The following is a 19,056-nucleotide window of genomic DNA, read 5'->3' as shown; positions in this document are numbered from 1 at the left end:
CGAAATTCCCTCCCTCCCGAGTGTTTTGCGCTTTGATTACTTGTTGAGTTTTGTTGTTCTGAGTAGCCTGTCTCAAATTTTGGAAGCTCTAAATACGTATTATGTTTATTCTGTATTATCATGATTATTATTTTTAGATACCCCACTATTGTCTCTACGGAGACTGGTGCCCTGAGGAAGATGAGACCTGTCATAGGTCACGCACCGAAACGTACATCGGCACAATTACATAAAGAACCTGGCAAAGTTAACGACATATTGTCATTCTTTGCAGTTGATTGCCTTCGTTCATTTATCCTCTTAAGTCTTTATTTGACAGTTTGACTGCATTGATTCCATTATATTATTGTTGTTACATCTTTTGAACTTTGATTTTGTGTCAACCTCCAGACCAAACAAATTGTTGTCAGGAAGGCATTTGTCTCCCAGGCCTACCATTATAAATTGTGGTCCTTCGCTCTGTGTAGCTTTAATTGTTTTTATTGAACCTAAATGACTGGATCCTTAGCATCAGGACGTATGGGATTGAGTGAATGAGGAATATGAATTGGAGTGAGTGTTTGAATGATTGTTTTGTGGGGGTGTGTATCTTTGTTTCAAATGTTTCTTTTGTGATACTGCATTTATAGAAACCAATTGATTGTACATACATGAATATTGATTAAAATTCATTTACGGATATGTTTCTAAATTTTGTTTATTGATTGTTTCTTTCGGGAGGGAGATTGTCTCTTTGGTGACTTTATCAGCACCTTTTTGATTTACTTCAGGTAAAGACATCTCTGTATATTATATTGCCTGCATTCCCCTGCGTCTCCCCTTTATTTAAACTCTGGGGCCCCCTTGTTGTAGTGGAAATACCCACCCTTGCAACATGTAACCATCAAAATATATGTCTACGAACCACTCCTTGTAGAAACGAGCAGCACAAACCCTCCCCGATCTCCTATCGCCTTCCTCCATTCAGACAGCACTGAAAGCGATCCCGTTCACGATCGCTATTGTAAAAAAAAAAAACGCCCACGAGTGGTGCGCGCACGCACCACTGCAAAGCATATGTTTTCAATTATCGTGCCCGTGTCTGGGCACGATAATTGAAAGCATATAGGCTTTGGTGCGCGTAACAGACACCAATAGGCCATGGGCGGAGCTACGCGACCGCCTATGGCCTATTGCGTGTTCTGTTACAAAATAACACGCACTAGAATCCCAATCAAAATGGACCTTAGGAAATAAACACGCACAAACGTTGTCATTTCCTAGGTCAATTTTGAAAACCCGGACAAAAGGACTCTCGCCTGCGCGAACACTGCTGCACAGTGTATTGCTATGCGTGAGACCTAACAAAAACCATGTCCACCTATTGTAGATCTGGCAACATAAACAAAACAGCAACAAAAAACAAACAAGCATTGGCATAGCCAATAGGTCTCGCTTTTTTGACCCTATAAGTATTTTGTTATGCATCAGAATATCCTTGGTGCAAGAACAAAAACTGTTGCATGGCTAAACACTTATAAAGTCCCAAATGCGAGACCTATTGGCTATGCCAATGCTTGTTTCACATTGTTTGGACTTACATACTATAAACACATGAATATTTAAATTAAGGGCTTAGTGCAGCCAGTCACACATACTGTAAACACTGCATGATGTGTATTATGCGCTTAGTGTAGCCAAGCACTGTGTATTTTTTCACAGTGTAGTTAGACTCACATACTGTAAACACATGAATACTTGCATTAAGTGCTAAGGGAGGCCAGTCACACATGCTGTAAACATGGCAGTATATGTATTATGCGCGTAGGATAGCCAAGCATTGTGTATTTTCTTCATGGTTTAGTTAGACTCACATACTCTAAACATATACATATTTGCACTAAGGGCTTAGTGCAGCCAGACACCCACACTGTAAACACTGCAATATGTGTATTATGCACTTAGTGTAGCCAAGCACTGTGAATTTTTTCACAATGTAGTTACACTCACATACTGTAAACACATGAATATATGCATTAAGTGCTTAGTGCAGCCAGTCGCACAAACTGTGAACACTGCATTAGGTGTATTATGCAGTGTGTATTTCTCAAAGTGTAGTTAGACTCACATACAGCAAACACATAAATATTTGCATTAAGTTCTAAATTCGGCCAGTCACACATACTGTTAACACTGCATCATGTGTATTATGGGCTTAGTGTAGCCAAGCATTGTTTATTTTGTTCATGGTGTAATTAGACTCACATACTGTAAACACATGAATATTTGCATTAAGTGCACAGTGCTGCTAGTTGCACATACTCTAAACACTGCATTATGTATTTTATGCGCTTAGTGTAGCCAAGCACTGTGTATTTTTTCACCGCGTAGTTAGACTCGCATACTGTAAACACATGAATATTTGCATTAAGTGCTTATTACAGCCAGTCACACATACAGTAAACACTGCATTATGTGTATTATGCACTTAGGGTAGCCAAGCAGGCTGTCAAAAATGCTTTGTGTATTCTGTTCCTGGTGTAGTCAGACACATATGTAATGCAGCCAGTCTCAGACAATGTAAATGCTGCATTTAGACACCAAGGGTCATATTTACAAGGCCCCTGCACCATCGGCTCGTCACTTTTGTTGACGCTCCAGTGGCGGTCAATGCTGAGCCATATATACAAGGCCACGCAAAACCACCATGCATGGCTTTTCATAGCCTTGTAAATATGGCCCTTTTCAAGCATTACTCTGTGTGAAAGGCACGTTCCATTGGTTGTGCTGTGTGTGTTCCCACCTGGGCCGGACTTGGAACAGCAACCAGCCCTGGCAGATTGTTGCTGCTCAACCATCCCTGAGATTGAGGGAGGGGGGAAAGGGAGGAAGGGAGTTCTGGTATTGCAGCAGTGCTGCAAAAGAGGCCCCAAGTGACAAAAACGGCCCCACTGCCACAAAACCGACCCCCACCCCACAGTCCCAGAGGAAAATGCCCGGTGCCTGGTACGGCCAGTCTGGCCCTGGTTCCCATGCAACACTCATGGATTCTGATGCATTCCCATATTTACAAGGTTTCATAAACCTGAGAATGCATCAGATTCAAACGCCTCCCCAGGAGATGCGTTAAAGTGGTGCAACAACGAAAAATACCTTACTTTCTCCTTGTTTTTGCTCTTTTTATGTGTGTGTCATTCTGTAGTACACATGAAAGGAGGACAAAGCCATCAATGATTGTTTTGTGCAGAAATGTGTCCCTTCCTGCACAAAAACATAATCCCTGCAATGCAGGCACCCTTGCACCATGGTGTAATGGTGCCTGCGTTGGTGCTAGGCAGCACATTGTGCGCCAGTGCAGAAGAAAGCACAGGGATGCGTTGTATACCTGTAAATATGACGCATCCCTGCCCTTTCCTAATGACGCAGCTCGGCGCAGCAAGATGGCTTGCCCCTGAAGGGCATTTTTACTACAAAATGACGCAAAACGCCGCTGCAAGCCATCTTGCACAACTGCTGATCATCCCACTTCTACAAGTGTGATAATTCTGACTATTCCAGGCCCCCAAACTCTGCGAATGGGTTCGGTGTCAGGTATTAGTCAATTTTATTATGTTTTGAATTAATAAACAAGTATTGGGGGTTCATTTCTTAATTAGGCAAACAGCACAACCATGTAGCAGACTATCATCTGTGCCGGTGTTGACATTACAGTCCTGGAAACCACTGGCTCAAACTAAGCACTGGTTATGGCAATCGCTTCCAGCTTCTTGGAAGCTTGATAATACTTTTTGAAATTAGAGATGTTCTAAGTTACCTGCATTCCTTCGCTGTCCGCAGTGACCATGGCCCCCTTCCGGATGACCACTTTCTAGGGTTGGCTCAGGTACTTGGCATCAGAGTTTCCTCCGCTGTTTGCACTTCACCAGGACCCAATCTTCTTCAATGATGTCTGAGCTCATTGCCCTTTGCTGTGTATCAGAATCTCTCTTTGCCTTGTCTTTCTCCCATTGTTCTCAGTTCGTAGTCCTCTATCTCAAGTTTGCATTTTCTTCTGGATGGCATGCCATCCAGCTTGGTCACTGAGTTTGCAATTCATGTCTTAACATGAGTGTAGCAAGGCACTGTGTCATAGTGTTGTGAAGGGTATTTCTGTATGTCCTCAAATGGTGTTTAGGGCCTGCTAAATTGGTGTCTGGTCTAATTTGGCTTGTGATGTAATCTTTTCAGGGTGGATTTAAATCTTTCTAGTGTTCCATCTGATTCAGGACACAGTGGTATGATTTTCTGGTGATTGAAGATGTGTGTCCAAATTTGGTAAACTCTTTTCCATTGAATGGAGGGGGTGTTGTTTGCTTTAACCACGCCAGGAATACCAAGGCACAAATATTTAATTAAACACTTACCCAGAATATATCTTGAGTATTCATCCATCACCGCCATTATGCACTTTCTTGATTTTGCTGAGCCTTAGATTTCACTTCCTGGGTTGTGCCATCGTCCCTCCAGCACTGGTGACATTTGCAGTGCGGCAAGTTTGTTGTCTGAACTGGTTACTTTATATTGATGACATTCTTATAACATGTCTTCAACAATTTGGCCTAGCCACAGGAACCACAACTGCTCTTGCATTGCTCTCTTGGTGGCAATTATTCCTTGATGCCCTTCGAGAGGTATAAGTGTAATCCTTTGCAGTAAGCTTTTTGGTATAACGATCCTGGATGATTTCAAGAAGAAGTTGATGCAATTTAGTGACTTCCCCAATATTAATGTATTTATTAGATGAAAGGGAAGTAGATGGGATTTATTCAATGAGTTTGGTCTTAGGTGAATTTGGACTTTAGAAAATAAAGTAGAACAAGACACACACACACTCACTCACTCACTCACTCACTCACTCACTCTCTCACTCACTCCCCTAACAGATTTAGGGAAATGATAAGAGTTGCACGTATTTTCCTGCTCCTTCCTAATGCCCTTGGACTGTGAGCCTGTATGTAGCTAACCACTGAATGCCATCTGCCCACGTTGTGTAGGATTGAAGCACCTTCCTGATTGTGGTTCATGACTTGTGAGGTTCACAGTTGTGGGGTATTTCCTTTTGTCCTTCACGGGCAAGGGTGAAATGAGATCAAATGTACAATAAATATGTATGTAGGAAGGAGGAACTTAGGCAGATACACACGAAGGTTAGTGTATGCTTACAGAGGTGGGTCAAAATTGCGAAGACTGCAGGCGAAAGAAAACAATTAAAGGCCTATGAGAGCTAAAATCGTTGCATTCCCTTTTAGTTAGAGGACACCCGCGGTCCCAATGTCACTTCAATTCACACCTCTAAAGTGCTGCCTGTTAACCTCTGATCTTTATTTCTTTTTTAGACTCGAGTCACCTCCTGGAGCTGAACCTCAACCCCTCTAAAGTACCTACTACGATGCTACTAACCCCTCACGCGGAGAGTGCCTACTCCAGAAAGAGAAGTAAGTCTAGCAGACTCGTTTAGCTCTGGAAAATATTCCCTTAAACACAAAGCTGCATAGTGCAGATACCTGCCTTGCACACATTCTGTAGTCCAATCTACGATATTTTCTACCTGAACTATATCTTTAGTTAGAAAGCAATAGTTTGAAGTTAGTTTTTTGAACCATGCATTTCCCAAACCTGTGCAGAATTTGGTACGTTTGCTTTAAAGAAATATGTAAAGGATTCATTCAAATAGCGATTCATATTTTCCTCCAAAATATTATGGGAAGAGCTCCGAGTACTGGAATATTGGGAGCAAGGTATTTTGTCAATTATATGATGCACACTCTGCTTCACTAGGGTGGCCATCCACCTTAAAAAAATCCATTGTTTTACAATTTATTCTCAGGTTTGTAATTGAGTATTTACAATCATTACTTTTCTCTCTAATAACATGTTTAAGAATAAAATTCAGCTGAAACAGTTCTATCAATCGCATGCATCACATTGTGCATTAATGTTAATAATCTGCCGCGTTGAGAAGTCATCCATAAATCAAAGGACTGTTTAGATTATATTCGCTAGCACAGACTGTTGGGATTCTGTTGGCTAGTAGAGACTGTTTTGATTATGTTCGATAGCACAGACTGTTGGGATTATGTTTGCTAGCAGCAGTGGCGGCTTGCTGAGGGAGTGCTGCGGGGCAGCGAGGCACGGCGGGGATGAACAGGGTGGGGGTAGTGGAGTCCGACATATGAAGGACAGGAGTAAGGTAAGTAATTAAATAAATACCATTATTTACCTAGCACGCGTTGCATCGCCAACTGTGCGATACAGCGGGTGCTAGGTAAATTGTTTTATTTATTTAATTACTTACCTTACTCCTGTCCGTAGTATGTCGACTCCACTACCACCCCCACCCTGCCCCTCCTCCTCCCCAGCGCCCCGCAGCACTCCCTCGGCGAGCCGCCACTGAGGGATTGTTGGGATTGTGTTCGCTAGCAGGGACTGTTTTGTTTCTGTTTGCTAGCACAGAATGTGGGATTATGTTCGCTAGCAGGGCAGTTGCGTTTATGTTCGCTAACAGGGACAGTTGCGTTTATGTTCACTAGCAAGGACAGTTGGAGTTATGTTCGCTAGAAGGGACAGTTGGGGTTATGTTTGCTAGCAGAGTGAGCATCACCACCTAGCCTCACAAACAAGCTTGATTCTGCTGTAGCCTTCAATATTGCATAAAACCCTTTCCAATTTCAGAACAGGCTAATCACTATTGATGAATAAGGATATGTTGCATACCTGTAACTCCAGTTTTTCGGAATGGATTCTGTCTTCATTTCATAATCTTAGATTATCATTGGATAGACCTTCTGTGGTCCTCTGGGATGGTCCTAGTCACATGCAATAGATTTCTAAGCCTTATGGCGGCTCATCAGGTAAGATGGACGCTGAATAGGAGCCTCCCACAGGAGCTCCCGGTTTTTGGGATTACCTTTTGGTACATATCCATGAATAAACCATGCCACCGGCCTGCCACCGCCTACACCTGGTTCGTGCTGCACATCTCTACAGACGCACACCTATGTACGATTCACTGGACATTCATCTGACCTGAGGGCTTGTCTTCCGTGAAGACTCAGGACCGCAGTTACATTGCTTGGACTGCCCGGACACCAGTGCTGCTAGCAGACTGCCCATCACAGCGCTCCTTGGGCTCCACGAATCAGCTCCATTGTTGTCGGAGCACTGAGGGGACTTGGCGTTGGCTCCTGGGTCACGGGTGAGCCCAGTAATAGACACCGATAATCGCCAGCAGTTACAGGACTACAGGGATCGCCAGCAGCACCCGACTTCAGAGGTGGTAGTCGCCAGGCACTGGAATTGACACTCGGCCCAGGCAGTGTTGTGATTGTGGAACTGCAGTCCGTGTGCTCAATCCCCTTCGGTCTGCCAGCCTCTGATCCCCGAACCCCACCCACAACGAAGGAGCATCGCGCACGCTGCAACCTGGACCTGGAGGTCCTTGTGCATCGCCCCAAACCTGCATTAAGTTCTGGCTGTAGGCAGGAGTAACCGGGGGCGGGACGCATCCACCGCCTGTCCACTGCAGAGGCCCGATCGCGGAGCTTGGGTGGCACACGTGAAGCCGAGGAGCACCTCCGGTGGTTGCAGGGGTCGTACGCCATCTTTCCCATTCCTCCCACTTGATTACCCCTCCTCTTGGCCCTTGGTAAGCCCTTCTAGGATCCATTGGCAGATTGCACTGGGTCATATGTTGGGCCAGGAAAGGGGAATATAAGGTTTCCCTGAGGACATGAGAATCAGCAAAGAGCTTTGAAGCCAGGCGCCTGACCCTAAAATGGCGCCCGATGGACACGCTAAATAAAATAAATAATAAAATTGAAGGCAGCACGACACGGCCTGTCGCCTAAATTGCTGAATAAACAGTGACACAAGACTACACCCAGGGTGGTCCTCCGAAAGGAAAGTTAAGACAGGTCTAGGAGGATGATACTTAAGGGAAAGGAAGCAAACTGTGAAATAGGGCTACACACAGTCCTATTTGAGATAAGGAAAGCGAAAGTGGACTACACACAGCAGAGACAATTCTAGGACGAAGTTACTTAATGAACAGTGAAACTGGACTACACACAGGGAGGTCAACTCAACGGAAAGCGAAGGTAGACGACACACAGCAGAGAGTGGTCTAGAAAGAATATTTTAACGTAAAGGAAATAAAAAAAGGGGACCACTCTGCAGAGGTAGCTTGAGGGAGTATACAGAGTGATATAACTTTGGGGAGAAAGTCAGTCTGAAAAGTGACGAAAAAACCTCAAATGCTCAAAATGGATTTCTCACCAGGTCAACATAGTTTGCCCCAACACTGGCATGAGAAAAGTCTCCATTAGCCCACCCATTTGGCGGAGCATCGTCATCTGGAGGACTAAGAGAGCAGCAGATGTAGCCAATGTTGCTCAAAGGCTAACAGAAATGGATACTTGACCCAATGCTCTCAGAAATTCTCAGCCACAGTTGTTGTTCAAAATATGGGACCACTAATGGAGTGCAGTGCAAGTAATAAGTGTATGTGAGATAAAAATGACTAAGAGGACAAAAAATATGTTTATTAAGTATTGTCCTAATGCAAATCGAAAAATGGGCGCAGTCGATCACAAAGGGTAATCGATTTTTCTGATCTCTTTACCTCTAAGCTCCGAGCACTTCTATTCGTCATCATTGGTCTTACCTGGTTTGTATTAAAACCTCCTTCTTTATTCCAGGAATGAAGAGATAGATCTTATCCTCGTATACATTGGATTTGTGCCTGATAGGGTGGTAATATACCACTGATCTATTTACTTCTTTTTGAAAAATTAGATGTATAAAACACTTCACTTATCATTGTTTTCTCCTGCAGTAGCTATTAACATCATTTTGGTCCTGAAGAAAGCCGGGCAAATTGGCCTAACGGCTGAAACATGTCGACCTCACTCTTTGCCAGGAGATAGTTAATTTTTTCATAACTATCAGGATTTTTTATTCATGGCATTAGGACAATACTTAATAAACATATTTTTTGTCCTCTTAGTCATTTTTATCTCACATACATTTATTACTTGCACTGCACTCCATTAGTGTTCCCATATTTTGAACAACTGTGGCTAGGAATTTCTGAGAGCATTGGGTCAAGTATCCATTTCTGTTAGCCTTTGAGCAACATTGGCTACATCTGCTCCTCTCTTAGTCCTCCAGATAATGATGCTCCGCCAAATGGGTGGGCTGATGGAGACTTTTCTCATGCCAGTGTTGGGGCAAACTATGTCGACCTGGTGAGAAGTCCATTTTGAGCATTTGAGTTTTTTTCGTCACTTTTCAGACTGACTTTCTCCCCAAAGTTATATGTGTCTGTGAATAGGGGTGTGGAGTTCAGTTGGTATATAAATATTGTCCCCTAGACCCTGCTTTATACATATTTTCTTTAGTATACAGAGTGGCCATATCGATCTTATTCATATTGAAGGGCTGACACCCCTATCTCCTCATTCAACATACACAAAGATGGGTTCAGCAATGTGGGATATCAAATAAATCGGTAGGTCAAAGCTTAACTAATGTGAAAGTTAAAACTACCCACAACGGACGGGGAAGGTATGAAACGAAGAAGAAGAAATATGGATGAAGACCTTGAACCCTCAGGCCACAATGCCATCACCATTCTCTACTGTCCAACCTCTCAAAAGATTCTACAAAGAAGTTAAAGCACAGGCTAATGATAAAGCATCCTGAGACTCTTATTTTAGACCCATACATTAATATCCAACGACCTTATCTTCCACACAAAAAACGTGCCCAATGGAGAAATATTTTTTATGCATTACTCCGAATCTCCAAAGCGAAAAATAACCTGCATGCCCTCAAATTGTTGGTAACCACTTCAGACCTATCCCCTGCCAATGTCACCATTACTATCTGCAACAATGGTAATATTCTTATACAAGCCTCCAACGCTAATCTAGATACCATAGACAGGATCTTCCCTACTCTCAAGGAAGCAGCAAACAGTAAAAATAGCACACTCACTGCATCCTCTCATCCTCAAGAGCATGATGCCACCCTAACTCCTCTTCAAAATACCACATCAAACTCTTCCGAACTGACAAATGCTGACACTGAAATCGTGCCCATTCCCCCAGACACCTCAAACTCAAATACACATGGGTCACTTGGCCCAAAAGAGACAGGGTTGCACTTAGCCACCAACTTCAGCAGTGCAACTACCCCCAGTAATCCCTACCCCCCAGGCCTATGGGTCACTGATACACCTGGATCCATCAGCCCAGAAGGGGACTGGGTTAGGTTTAGATACCGATCTCTTCATGGCAGACGAACCACCGCTGTCCATGACGTACGAGTGGGATGGCACCAAATGGGATGCCACCCACACCAACCTCTTCTCCATCCTTTCATCCAAAGCAGATTGTAAAGCTCCCCCTCACCCACTGTCCTCCTCAATATCTGAGAGGACCCTAACATCCTCTACACTCATCCCACACCACTCTCTGATGTGGAACCCACAACAAACCTCCCGGTTCAGCTTCACACATTGACCCCTAATGAAGTTATCCCCAAGCAATTGGAGAACATGATCATGCAAACAGACCCTACCGGTAGATCGCCTTCCATAACCGATCATACACCCACACCTAATGAAGGTATCCCCAAGCAATTGGAGAACGTGATCATGCAAACAGACCCTACCGGCGTATCGCCCTTCATAACTGATCATACACCCACACTTACTACCTACTTTCCCAACTCTGTCTGGTTCACTCAACTCAAGGAGTGAGACACAGGCCTATCCCATCTCAAGAGCAAGATGCACATCCTATCGACTATCACTAAAGAACTTCTACACATACACAGAGCCACCAATGACACCGTGAACCCAATCAGTCTCCAAACGAGCAATTACATCCCCGCAAATTCAAACCCCAAGATCTCTAGTCAGAATAACCAAATCAGCGACCAACCTAGTGGACACATACCCAAGTTCTTACACCCCGAAAACACCAATCTGGGGAATTTACCTTCTCTATCTTGGCCTAGGAGGGCAAGTGATTAACTATCTGACAGAGACATAGACGACCTCCTCACATCTTATGCCCGGGTAAATGATAACAGTAAGTCACATTGTGGCACTATCCAATCCATTGTAGCCAATCCCCTCAAAGAACCATCGCACAACAACAGATCAGTAAATAGAGATAATCTCACAAATACCAACCTAGAGCAGATTAGCCTAACCCACTATATTAACAAGATGAAGTGTGGGCTAATTAATTGCAGATCTGCTAGCAAACATGCTCCTGACATATTCAAGCTCATTCTAGAGAAGGATTTAGATATTATTGTCCTTACCGAAACATGGCTAAATAGTTCCTCCTCTCCCATCCTTGACTTACTGATTCCTCCTACCTACGACCTAATCCACCTTGACAGAAATGGGAAACTCGGGGAGGGGAAGCCTGCATTCATCATAACTCAATCTCAGTCAAGCAACAGACTCCATTGGACTATCCTCCTGCGATTATCTCTGGATTAATATCTCTGATTGTCAGCAAGCTTCACATATTCTACCACCCCTGGGTGATAACTAGACTTTTATTGACAAGCTAATGGAGGTCATTGCATCCAACGTCAACGCAGAAGTACCTCAAATTTTCTTGGGTGACCTTAATATCCACTTGAACAGTGCAAATGATCATGGAGTAGGCTGTCGTTGCCAGAACAGGAGCTATCTCAATTCTGTGACAGCCCAACTCACAACAAGGGAAAGACACTGGACCTCATCATTGCAAAAACGATCATCGTCCTACTAGAATCCATCACCCCATGCGACTGGACTGATCATCACTGCATCCTCTTCTCCATCAATATCGAAGTAACTCAAAAAAGGGGCCAACCCTCAAAAAGAAAACAATGGATAAGGAACTTACAAAATATCAACCCCATCACCTTGGTAAACCGATTCAACTCCGCCCCGACCCACATGATGGACATGACTGATGTACATGACCTCACAAACTTCTACAATTCCACTTTGCTTGAAATCCTGGACTCTACAGCGCCCCTCCTGCCCTATTCAAAATGTTAAAAACAACTATCCTACCGCAATGGGTTGAAATTGTAAATGCCTCTCTGAGACAAGGCGCCATTCAGGACATCTTAAAATAGGGCAGGTCACACTTATACTAAAGAAAGCTGACATCACCCCATCTGATCTCAACAACTACCGCCCTATATCCAACATCCCCACATTGGCGAAACTGTTGGAGAAATGTGTACAAATTCAATTATGCAACCATATTGAGAATTACAACCTCCCAGACAGTCACCAATCTGGCTTCCATCAAGGTCAAAGCACTGATTCTGCACTCACTCACATTATGGACAACATACTAAAAATGCTTGACTGCAATGAGTCATGCCTAATGATACTACGTGACTTATCCTCCGCCTTCAATACGGTCAAGCATGACAACCTTTTGTCCCCACTGGTACGAAGGAATAGACCTCTTGGGCACAGTGTTGCAATGGTTCTCCTCCTTCCTAAATAACAGATCACAAAGAATCAAGATGAAGAACTCACTCTCGCAACCCTCAGTGGTAACCCTGGGTGTCCCTCAGGGATCAGCTTTATCACCTATTCTTTTCAACCTACTAATGTAACCTTTGGCGAACGCACTGAAATCAGCAAACATTCTATATCACCTGTATGCGGACATCACCCAACTGTATTTGAAAATCTCCACTCCAGAAGATTTCATTTCCCTCAATGCTATTCTATTGAACAATCAAAGTTGGCTCACTAACAACCACCTCATGCTGAACACCAAAAAAACTGAATTCATTCTCATCTCTCCACTGAATCATACACCTAAGATAGACCTATGGTTAAAACACCTAACCTACTGTGCTACCCTCATCATTGACTCAGCAATATCCCTAGGAATCACCATAGCCAAACACCTAAATATGCAGTCGCACATCTCTAATGCCACGAAGGGAGCCAATCACAAGTTGAGTATACTAAGGAAACTCAAACCCTTCCTCCCTCAGTCCGACCTAAAGATGGCAGTGCAAGCCCTAGTGCTACCAAGACTAGACTATGGAATCATCACTCTTTGCGGTCTCCCCAAGTACAAGCTAGTACCGCTGAGGGCATCACCTAATGCTGCATCTAGACTAGTAACAGGAATTAATAGAAACAGCCACATCTCTTCGACCCTGAAAGCCCTGAACTGGCTGCCTTACGAGGCTAGCATACACCTAAAGGTTGCCTACATGACCCATAAAGCTCTACATAACAATACACCCAGTTACTTAGCTCTAAAGCTAGAAAGGTCAGGACGTTGCCGACAACTGCGTAGTGCGAGTACTTCACTTCTGAAACCGCAATCCTTCCATAAGAAGAGAACTGGTTGCCAAGCTTTCTCAGGGTTTGCACCAAAGATTTTGAACTCCTTACCTCCTGCGGTGCGTGGAATCTCTTCCTTTACCACATTCAAAAAAGAAGGAAAAATACTACTAATGAACAAATTCACTTCCTAAGTCTTAATTCTAGGCTGACACCGAGTCACCTATAAGAGCCGCATATCATTGCCTGCCTCCAGTGAGATAATTATATGTTGATTATTACCACAGCCACTTAATGCTCAATAACTGTATTTAGCGTAAAGCTTAGTTGGCCTCGGATCTACTATATTACCCATATACTTCATTCCCATGGTGATTCGAAGGAGTATATTATATGTATGTTTATTAGCTAGCACAACCACCTAATGCTCAATAACCGTTTATTGTGCAATGTCCTGCTGATTCCGGGTCACCTATGTTTGTTATGTATATATTATATTTTATATTTCTCTTTTGTACGTACTGACACATTTCAAATGCTTGTATACTACACCATCCGATTATGTTTTATACTGTATACTGTAAAGTGCTCTGATACCCTTGTGAGTCACGTTCACACTATATAAAACTTTATAAATAAATAAATAAATATGAGCCGAAGTACAGGCATATATTGGTGAAATAGTTGATCTAGTATCCAAGTGGACCTACTTCAATAATTTTATTAAAATGTGCACCAATTGACACACATGCTGGAAGGCATGTTATATAAGAAACTGCTTGACTGAATGAGCACTGAGCAGAAGGCACCCACATATGCAAACTCACTAGTGATTCTTGAAGACCGCACCAAGCCAGGTTTTAAAAGTGAAGACCATGAAAATATCATTCTTTTCAACTCTATTTAGAGCCGGAACCTTTTACATTGATCTAATTACTCCACGTAGACCATCTGACAAATAGCAAGAAAATACTAACGGTTCATCACTTATCACGTGGTGATGTGCATTGAATATTTCTCCTTGACAGCCCCTTGCCCAATTACTAAGTAATCATGTAAAACTCCTTTTTGTGTCTGACAACACGCACCTTTAGCTTGCTCCTGATGATAATAACACACTCTTAGCTAATTGGAATGCTCTATTTTTTTAATTTGTGTTTCTGCTGTAGTACTGCAGGACCAGCCATCCAGATATAACAATATTTTGCAGCCTAATTTCTAAATAAGTGGCTGATTAGATTTACAAAGAATCTGAAAAGGCATGCTTTCTGAGTAAGGATCTAGTTTTCTGTCAAAATTGGTGTAATTCTGGTCAGCTGTTTTATTTGGTAAGCCTTCTTAAAATTCCTATGGAAATTTGGATGGGGAATCCATGTTTTGAAACCCTCCTTTTTTTCCCAGCCCTGCTTGATGGATCACCCTGAATATATACAAGAATTACCAGAAGTGGTTGATCTTTTTAGAGGAAGGTTTTATGAAGATTCGTCAAGTGTCACCAAAGTTGTTGACAAAATAAAAAAACTCTCCTCCTATAAAACTTTGATCTAGCTATAACTACACTGTGGCGCCCGCCTCTGTTTTGTGACTATATACACAGACACACACAAATATATATATGGCTGATAGTGCACAATGTATGTCCTCTCTTTATTTTGTTGATTGGCTATATTTAAACTCTGCCTGAAGGTGGTGCCGGCCTCTAATTGAGAAAGGCGGTGGCCGAAACGCGTCTTGCGAGAGTGTTTGTCCAATAAATATATATTGGAATTTTCCCCGAGAGTGCTGCGTGCTTTTTTGCATCAGAGCCTTTGTCTGATAGTGACCAGCGTGGTGCCGTCACCCGCCATCAAAAGCACCCGGCCGTGAGTGAAGGAGAGCAGACGGACCAGTGAGCTTTGATATATATATATATATATATATATATATATCTATATATATATATATATATATATATATATATATATAGATATATATATATATATATATATATATCACACACAAGTTTGCCTGGAAACAGAAGGAGCCCACAAGCAAGGTGAGATTACGGCATTTATTTCCAGTTGAAAGCAGCAACGAAATGGATGCAAATTCAGGCAGCAGCATCACAGTCCAGCCTGACGCGTTTCGTGACCTTACTTCATCAGAGGCTTGGACAAGTACTTAAAGGCAAGCGTTTTTTCAGGCACATTATGTTCCCCGCCTCAGTGGGCGTTGCCAAACAGATGGCCTCCTGGTATTTGTAGTCGCCTTTTTACTCCAGTGAGTAGCTCGCCTCCAAGCACCTGAATAAATTGTTGATAAAACCACAGTGGGGTGTGCCGTGTTTGCATCACCGGTCGTAGCTGTCTTTGTTCTCCCAACAGGTGCCCCTTGCTTCCATGTCGGTGGCGTTTTCAGCGTCTCCGTGGTGGGCTACACGAGCCCCAGGGCTCACTTCAGCGGCTCAGGCTCGCCGCTAAATACCACACACAAGTTTGCCTGGAAACAGAAGGAGCCCACAAGCAAGGTGAGATTACGGCATTTATTTCCAGTTGAAAGCAGCAACGAAATGGATGCAAATTCAGGCAGCAGCATCACAGTCCAGCCTGACGCGTTTCGTGACCTTACTTCATCAGAGGCTTGGACAAGTACTTAAAGGCAAGCGTTTTTTCAGGCACATTATGTTCCCCAACTCAGTGGGCGTTGCCAAACAGATGGCCTCCTGGTATTTGTAGTCGCCTTTTTACTCCAGTGAGTAGCTCGCCTCCAAGCACCTGGATAAATTGTTAATAAAACCACAGTAGGGTGTGCCGTGTTTGCATCACCGGTCGTAGCTGTCTTTGTTCTCCCAACAGGTGCCCCTTGCTTCCATGTCGGTGGCGTTTTCAGCGTCTCCGTGGTGGGCTACACGAGCCCCAGGGCTATATATATATATATACACACATATATATATATATATATATATATATATATATATATATATATATATATATATATATATATATATATTACCTACTGGCGATAGCCAGTAGGTATATATAGTTAGGATTTTTTCTCTATGGGACTTTTGAAAATTCTATGTCTAATAACTTTGGCGTTTGTGGACGGAATCGGCTGAAATTTTCAGGAAAATGGCACATTTTGTTTCTGAGCAGCCCCTGAAAATTTGGGGGGGTTTCGTCAAGGGGGGGGCCGAGAAAAAAGGGGGGTCCCAAAACGCGTTTTTCCCATGTTAATTTCCATAGGGCGGTTGGACTCACTTTTAGCTCGAACGGCTGAATGGATTTGCACGAAACTTGGCAAAATTGTAGGGACTGTTAGCCCGATGTGCCTTTGCTAGGTCTCAATATATGTGCTCCAGTAGTTTTTGAGAAATTAACGTTCAAACCAAGATATATATCTGTAACAGCGCTCTGGGCAGCGATCCGGTCCGCTTACTTTTCGCTTATCGGAACTTTGCGCGCAGAAAGCTGATTGGCTCTCCGGTGTCTGTCAACATTCTAAACAGTCCGGAGCGGACGCCATCTTGTCTCTCGGTAGGATCCAGAGAGAAGAAGAGGTGGAAAACGAAAGGGGAATTTAATGAAAGGGGGCAAGGTATCCCCCTCTTGACCCCCTAGGAATGTTGTTGGGGTTATTAAAGGGTCCCGTGGGGAAAATAAAAAAAAAATGATTTTTCACGGTAGAAGCGCGGCCGCGAACTGGTAGCGAAACGGGAATTCGCCATTTTGTGCTTCGTTAATTAAATTACTAGTTATAAGTGGGTGCGGGAGACGTATCCTAATCCCCTATGTTTCCTGAGGGTGGCTGAGGAGGCTGATATATGTTGATACATCTCTTCCAGCGGCTGTGCGTGAGCTTTTTTTTTTTTTTTGCTGCGTGACAGTCCGGAGCGGCCGCCATCTTGTCTCTCGGTAGGATCGAGAGAGAAGAAAAGGTGAAAAACTAAGGGGGAATTTAATGAAAGGGGGCAAGGTATCCCCCTCTTGACCCCCTAGGAATGTTGTTGGGGTTATTAAAGGGTCCCGTGGGGAAAATAAAAAAAAATGATTTTTCACGGTAGAAGCGCTTCACGGGCCGCGAACTGGGCCGCAAACTGGTAGCGAAACGGGAATTCGCCATTTTGTGCTTCGTTAATTAAAGTACTAGGTATAAGGGGGTGCGGGAGACGTATCCTAATCCCCTATGTTTCCTGAGGGTGGCTGAGGAGGCTGATATATGTTGATACATCTCTTCCAGCGGCTGCGCCATCTTGCCTTTTTTCGAATGCCACAATTTTGTCGTGCACGGCAGCCATTTTAGATGCCAGGCTGGTCCCAGGCTATCACCTAACCCTGCGGATGTAGTTTATGGCCCCAGCTGTAGAGAATTCAGACATGCCAATCCTCCCGATTCAGGCGTGTGACTACTGATTTCAGTGCTAGTCTCCCGCCTCCCGATTTCTGCAAGCAAAAACCCGGGGGCATATTACGAACAAGTAGCGTTAATTTTTGTCTCTAACTTGTTTAGAGACAAAAATTATCGCCGTACATCGGCGATTTTTATCGCAGATAAACCTTGCTATTATCGCAGAAAATTCAGCGATATTCATGTATTATCGAGCAAATGCTCTTAGCCATGTTATCCACCTCCCATTGGATAACATGGCTAAGAACTGCTCAGGGCAGGTGTTAGATTTTGGAGATATTCGCGCTTAGCGCGAATATCTCCAAAAGTTGGTAATAGGAGATAGCGATGTTAGGGACTGTTTCCAGTCGCTAACATCTTGGCACGCCCACTTTGCATGTCATTAGTGATAAGTATCACTGACATGCAAAGCGGGGCCCAAGATGGTCGCTATCTCCTTTTAGCTGTCACTAACTGGTGTTAGCGACAGCTTGGTAATAGGGAGATAATTTTATCTCCGCTTTCATGGCTTTTAAAGCCAAAAAAGTGGAGATAAACCCCCTTGATAATATGCCCCACGATTCCTTGGGGTTTCAGCTGACAGGGCTTGGTATTGTGTTACATGGTAATTTTTCCAGGAAACGTCAGAGGGTCGATGCAGGGGTTCTAGAAGAGGTGATAAACCATTTAAGCCTCATGAACAAGCGCATGGTGTTTTAAAGATTTGTGAAGTACTCGGGGCGGCGGTGTGTGTGTGCCCTCTTTCAGGAGCGGGCGGGGGGGCACTGCCAGCAACTTGCCAGGTCAGGTAGTGTTCAACACGTGCATCACCCTTTCTCTGTCTGCTATTGCGCTCCATGCTTCGGAAAGGTAAGAAAAAGAACGTGCATTTGAGTTTGAAATGTCCGATCCTGCAGCAGCACACTTGCAAAGCCCACACATGACAATAACCCGATTCAAGGCCCCATTCACCCGTTTTTAAAAAAATAGATAACACTCCAACAAAGTAAGGTTATAAAACTTTATTAACTATTAACTATAACGAACGGAACAAAAACTAAAAACATTTAAACATTTTTCAACACAAAAAGCAACAATGGTTAGAAGCTGTCTTTTGTGCGAATAGTCCCAAGGCAGCACAACGTGCAGAGTTCTGGACGGCACCCAGGTGATGTCGCCTGGGTGCCGCACTGGTTTAGGGATCCTACAATGCTGCTCCGAAAATTGGCGTGGGGCGTCCCGGGTGGGGCGGGGGGAGGCCTCGTCAGTAGCGGTCTGTTGTGCGAATAGTCCCAAGGCAGCACAACGTGCAGAGTTCTGGACGGCACCCAGGTGATGTC

General features: G+C 43.7%; 1 protein-coding gene across 1 annotated transcript in view; it reads left to right on the top strand.

The window, feature by feature from the left end:
• PMP22 (peripheral myelin protein 22) overlaps positions 1-19,056 on the top strand; it is a 377,982-nt gene that overhangs the window by 11,671 nt on the left and 347,255 nt on the right. Inside the window, exon 3 of the mRNA XM_086930611.1 lies at positions 5,355-5,453. Coding sequence (XP_086786737.1) covers positions 5,355-5,453 — 99 coding nt within the window. The remainder of the gene's footprint in view (positions 1-5,354; positions 5,454-19,056) is intronic.

The sequence above is a fragment of the Lissotriton vulgaris genome, chromosome 7 (assembly GCF_964263255.1).
Source record: "Lissotriton vulgaris chromosome 7, aLisVul1.2, whole genome shotgun sequence".
In the NCBI taxonomy this organism is placed as follows: Eukaryota; Metazoa; Chordata; class Amphibia; order Caudata; family Salamandridae; genus Lissotriton; species Lissotriton vulgaris.
The sequence above is the reverse complement of the archived record's forward strand: the minus strand, read 5'-3'. Positions and strand labels throughout refer to the sequence as shown.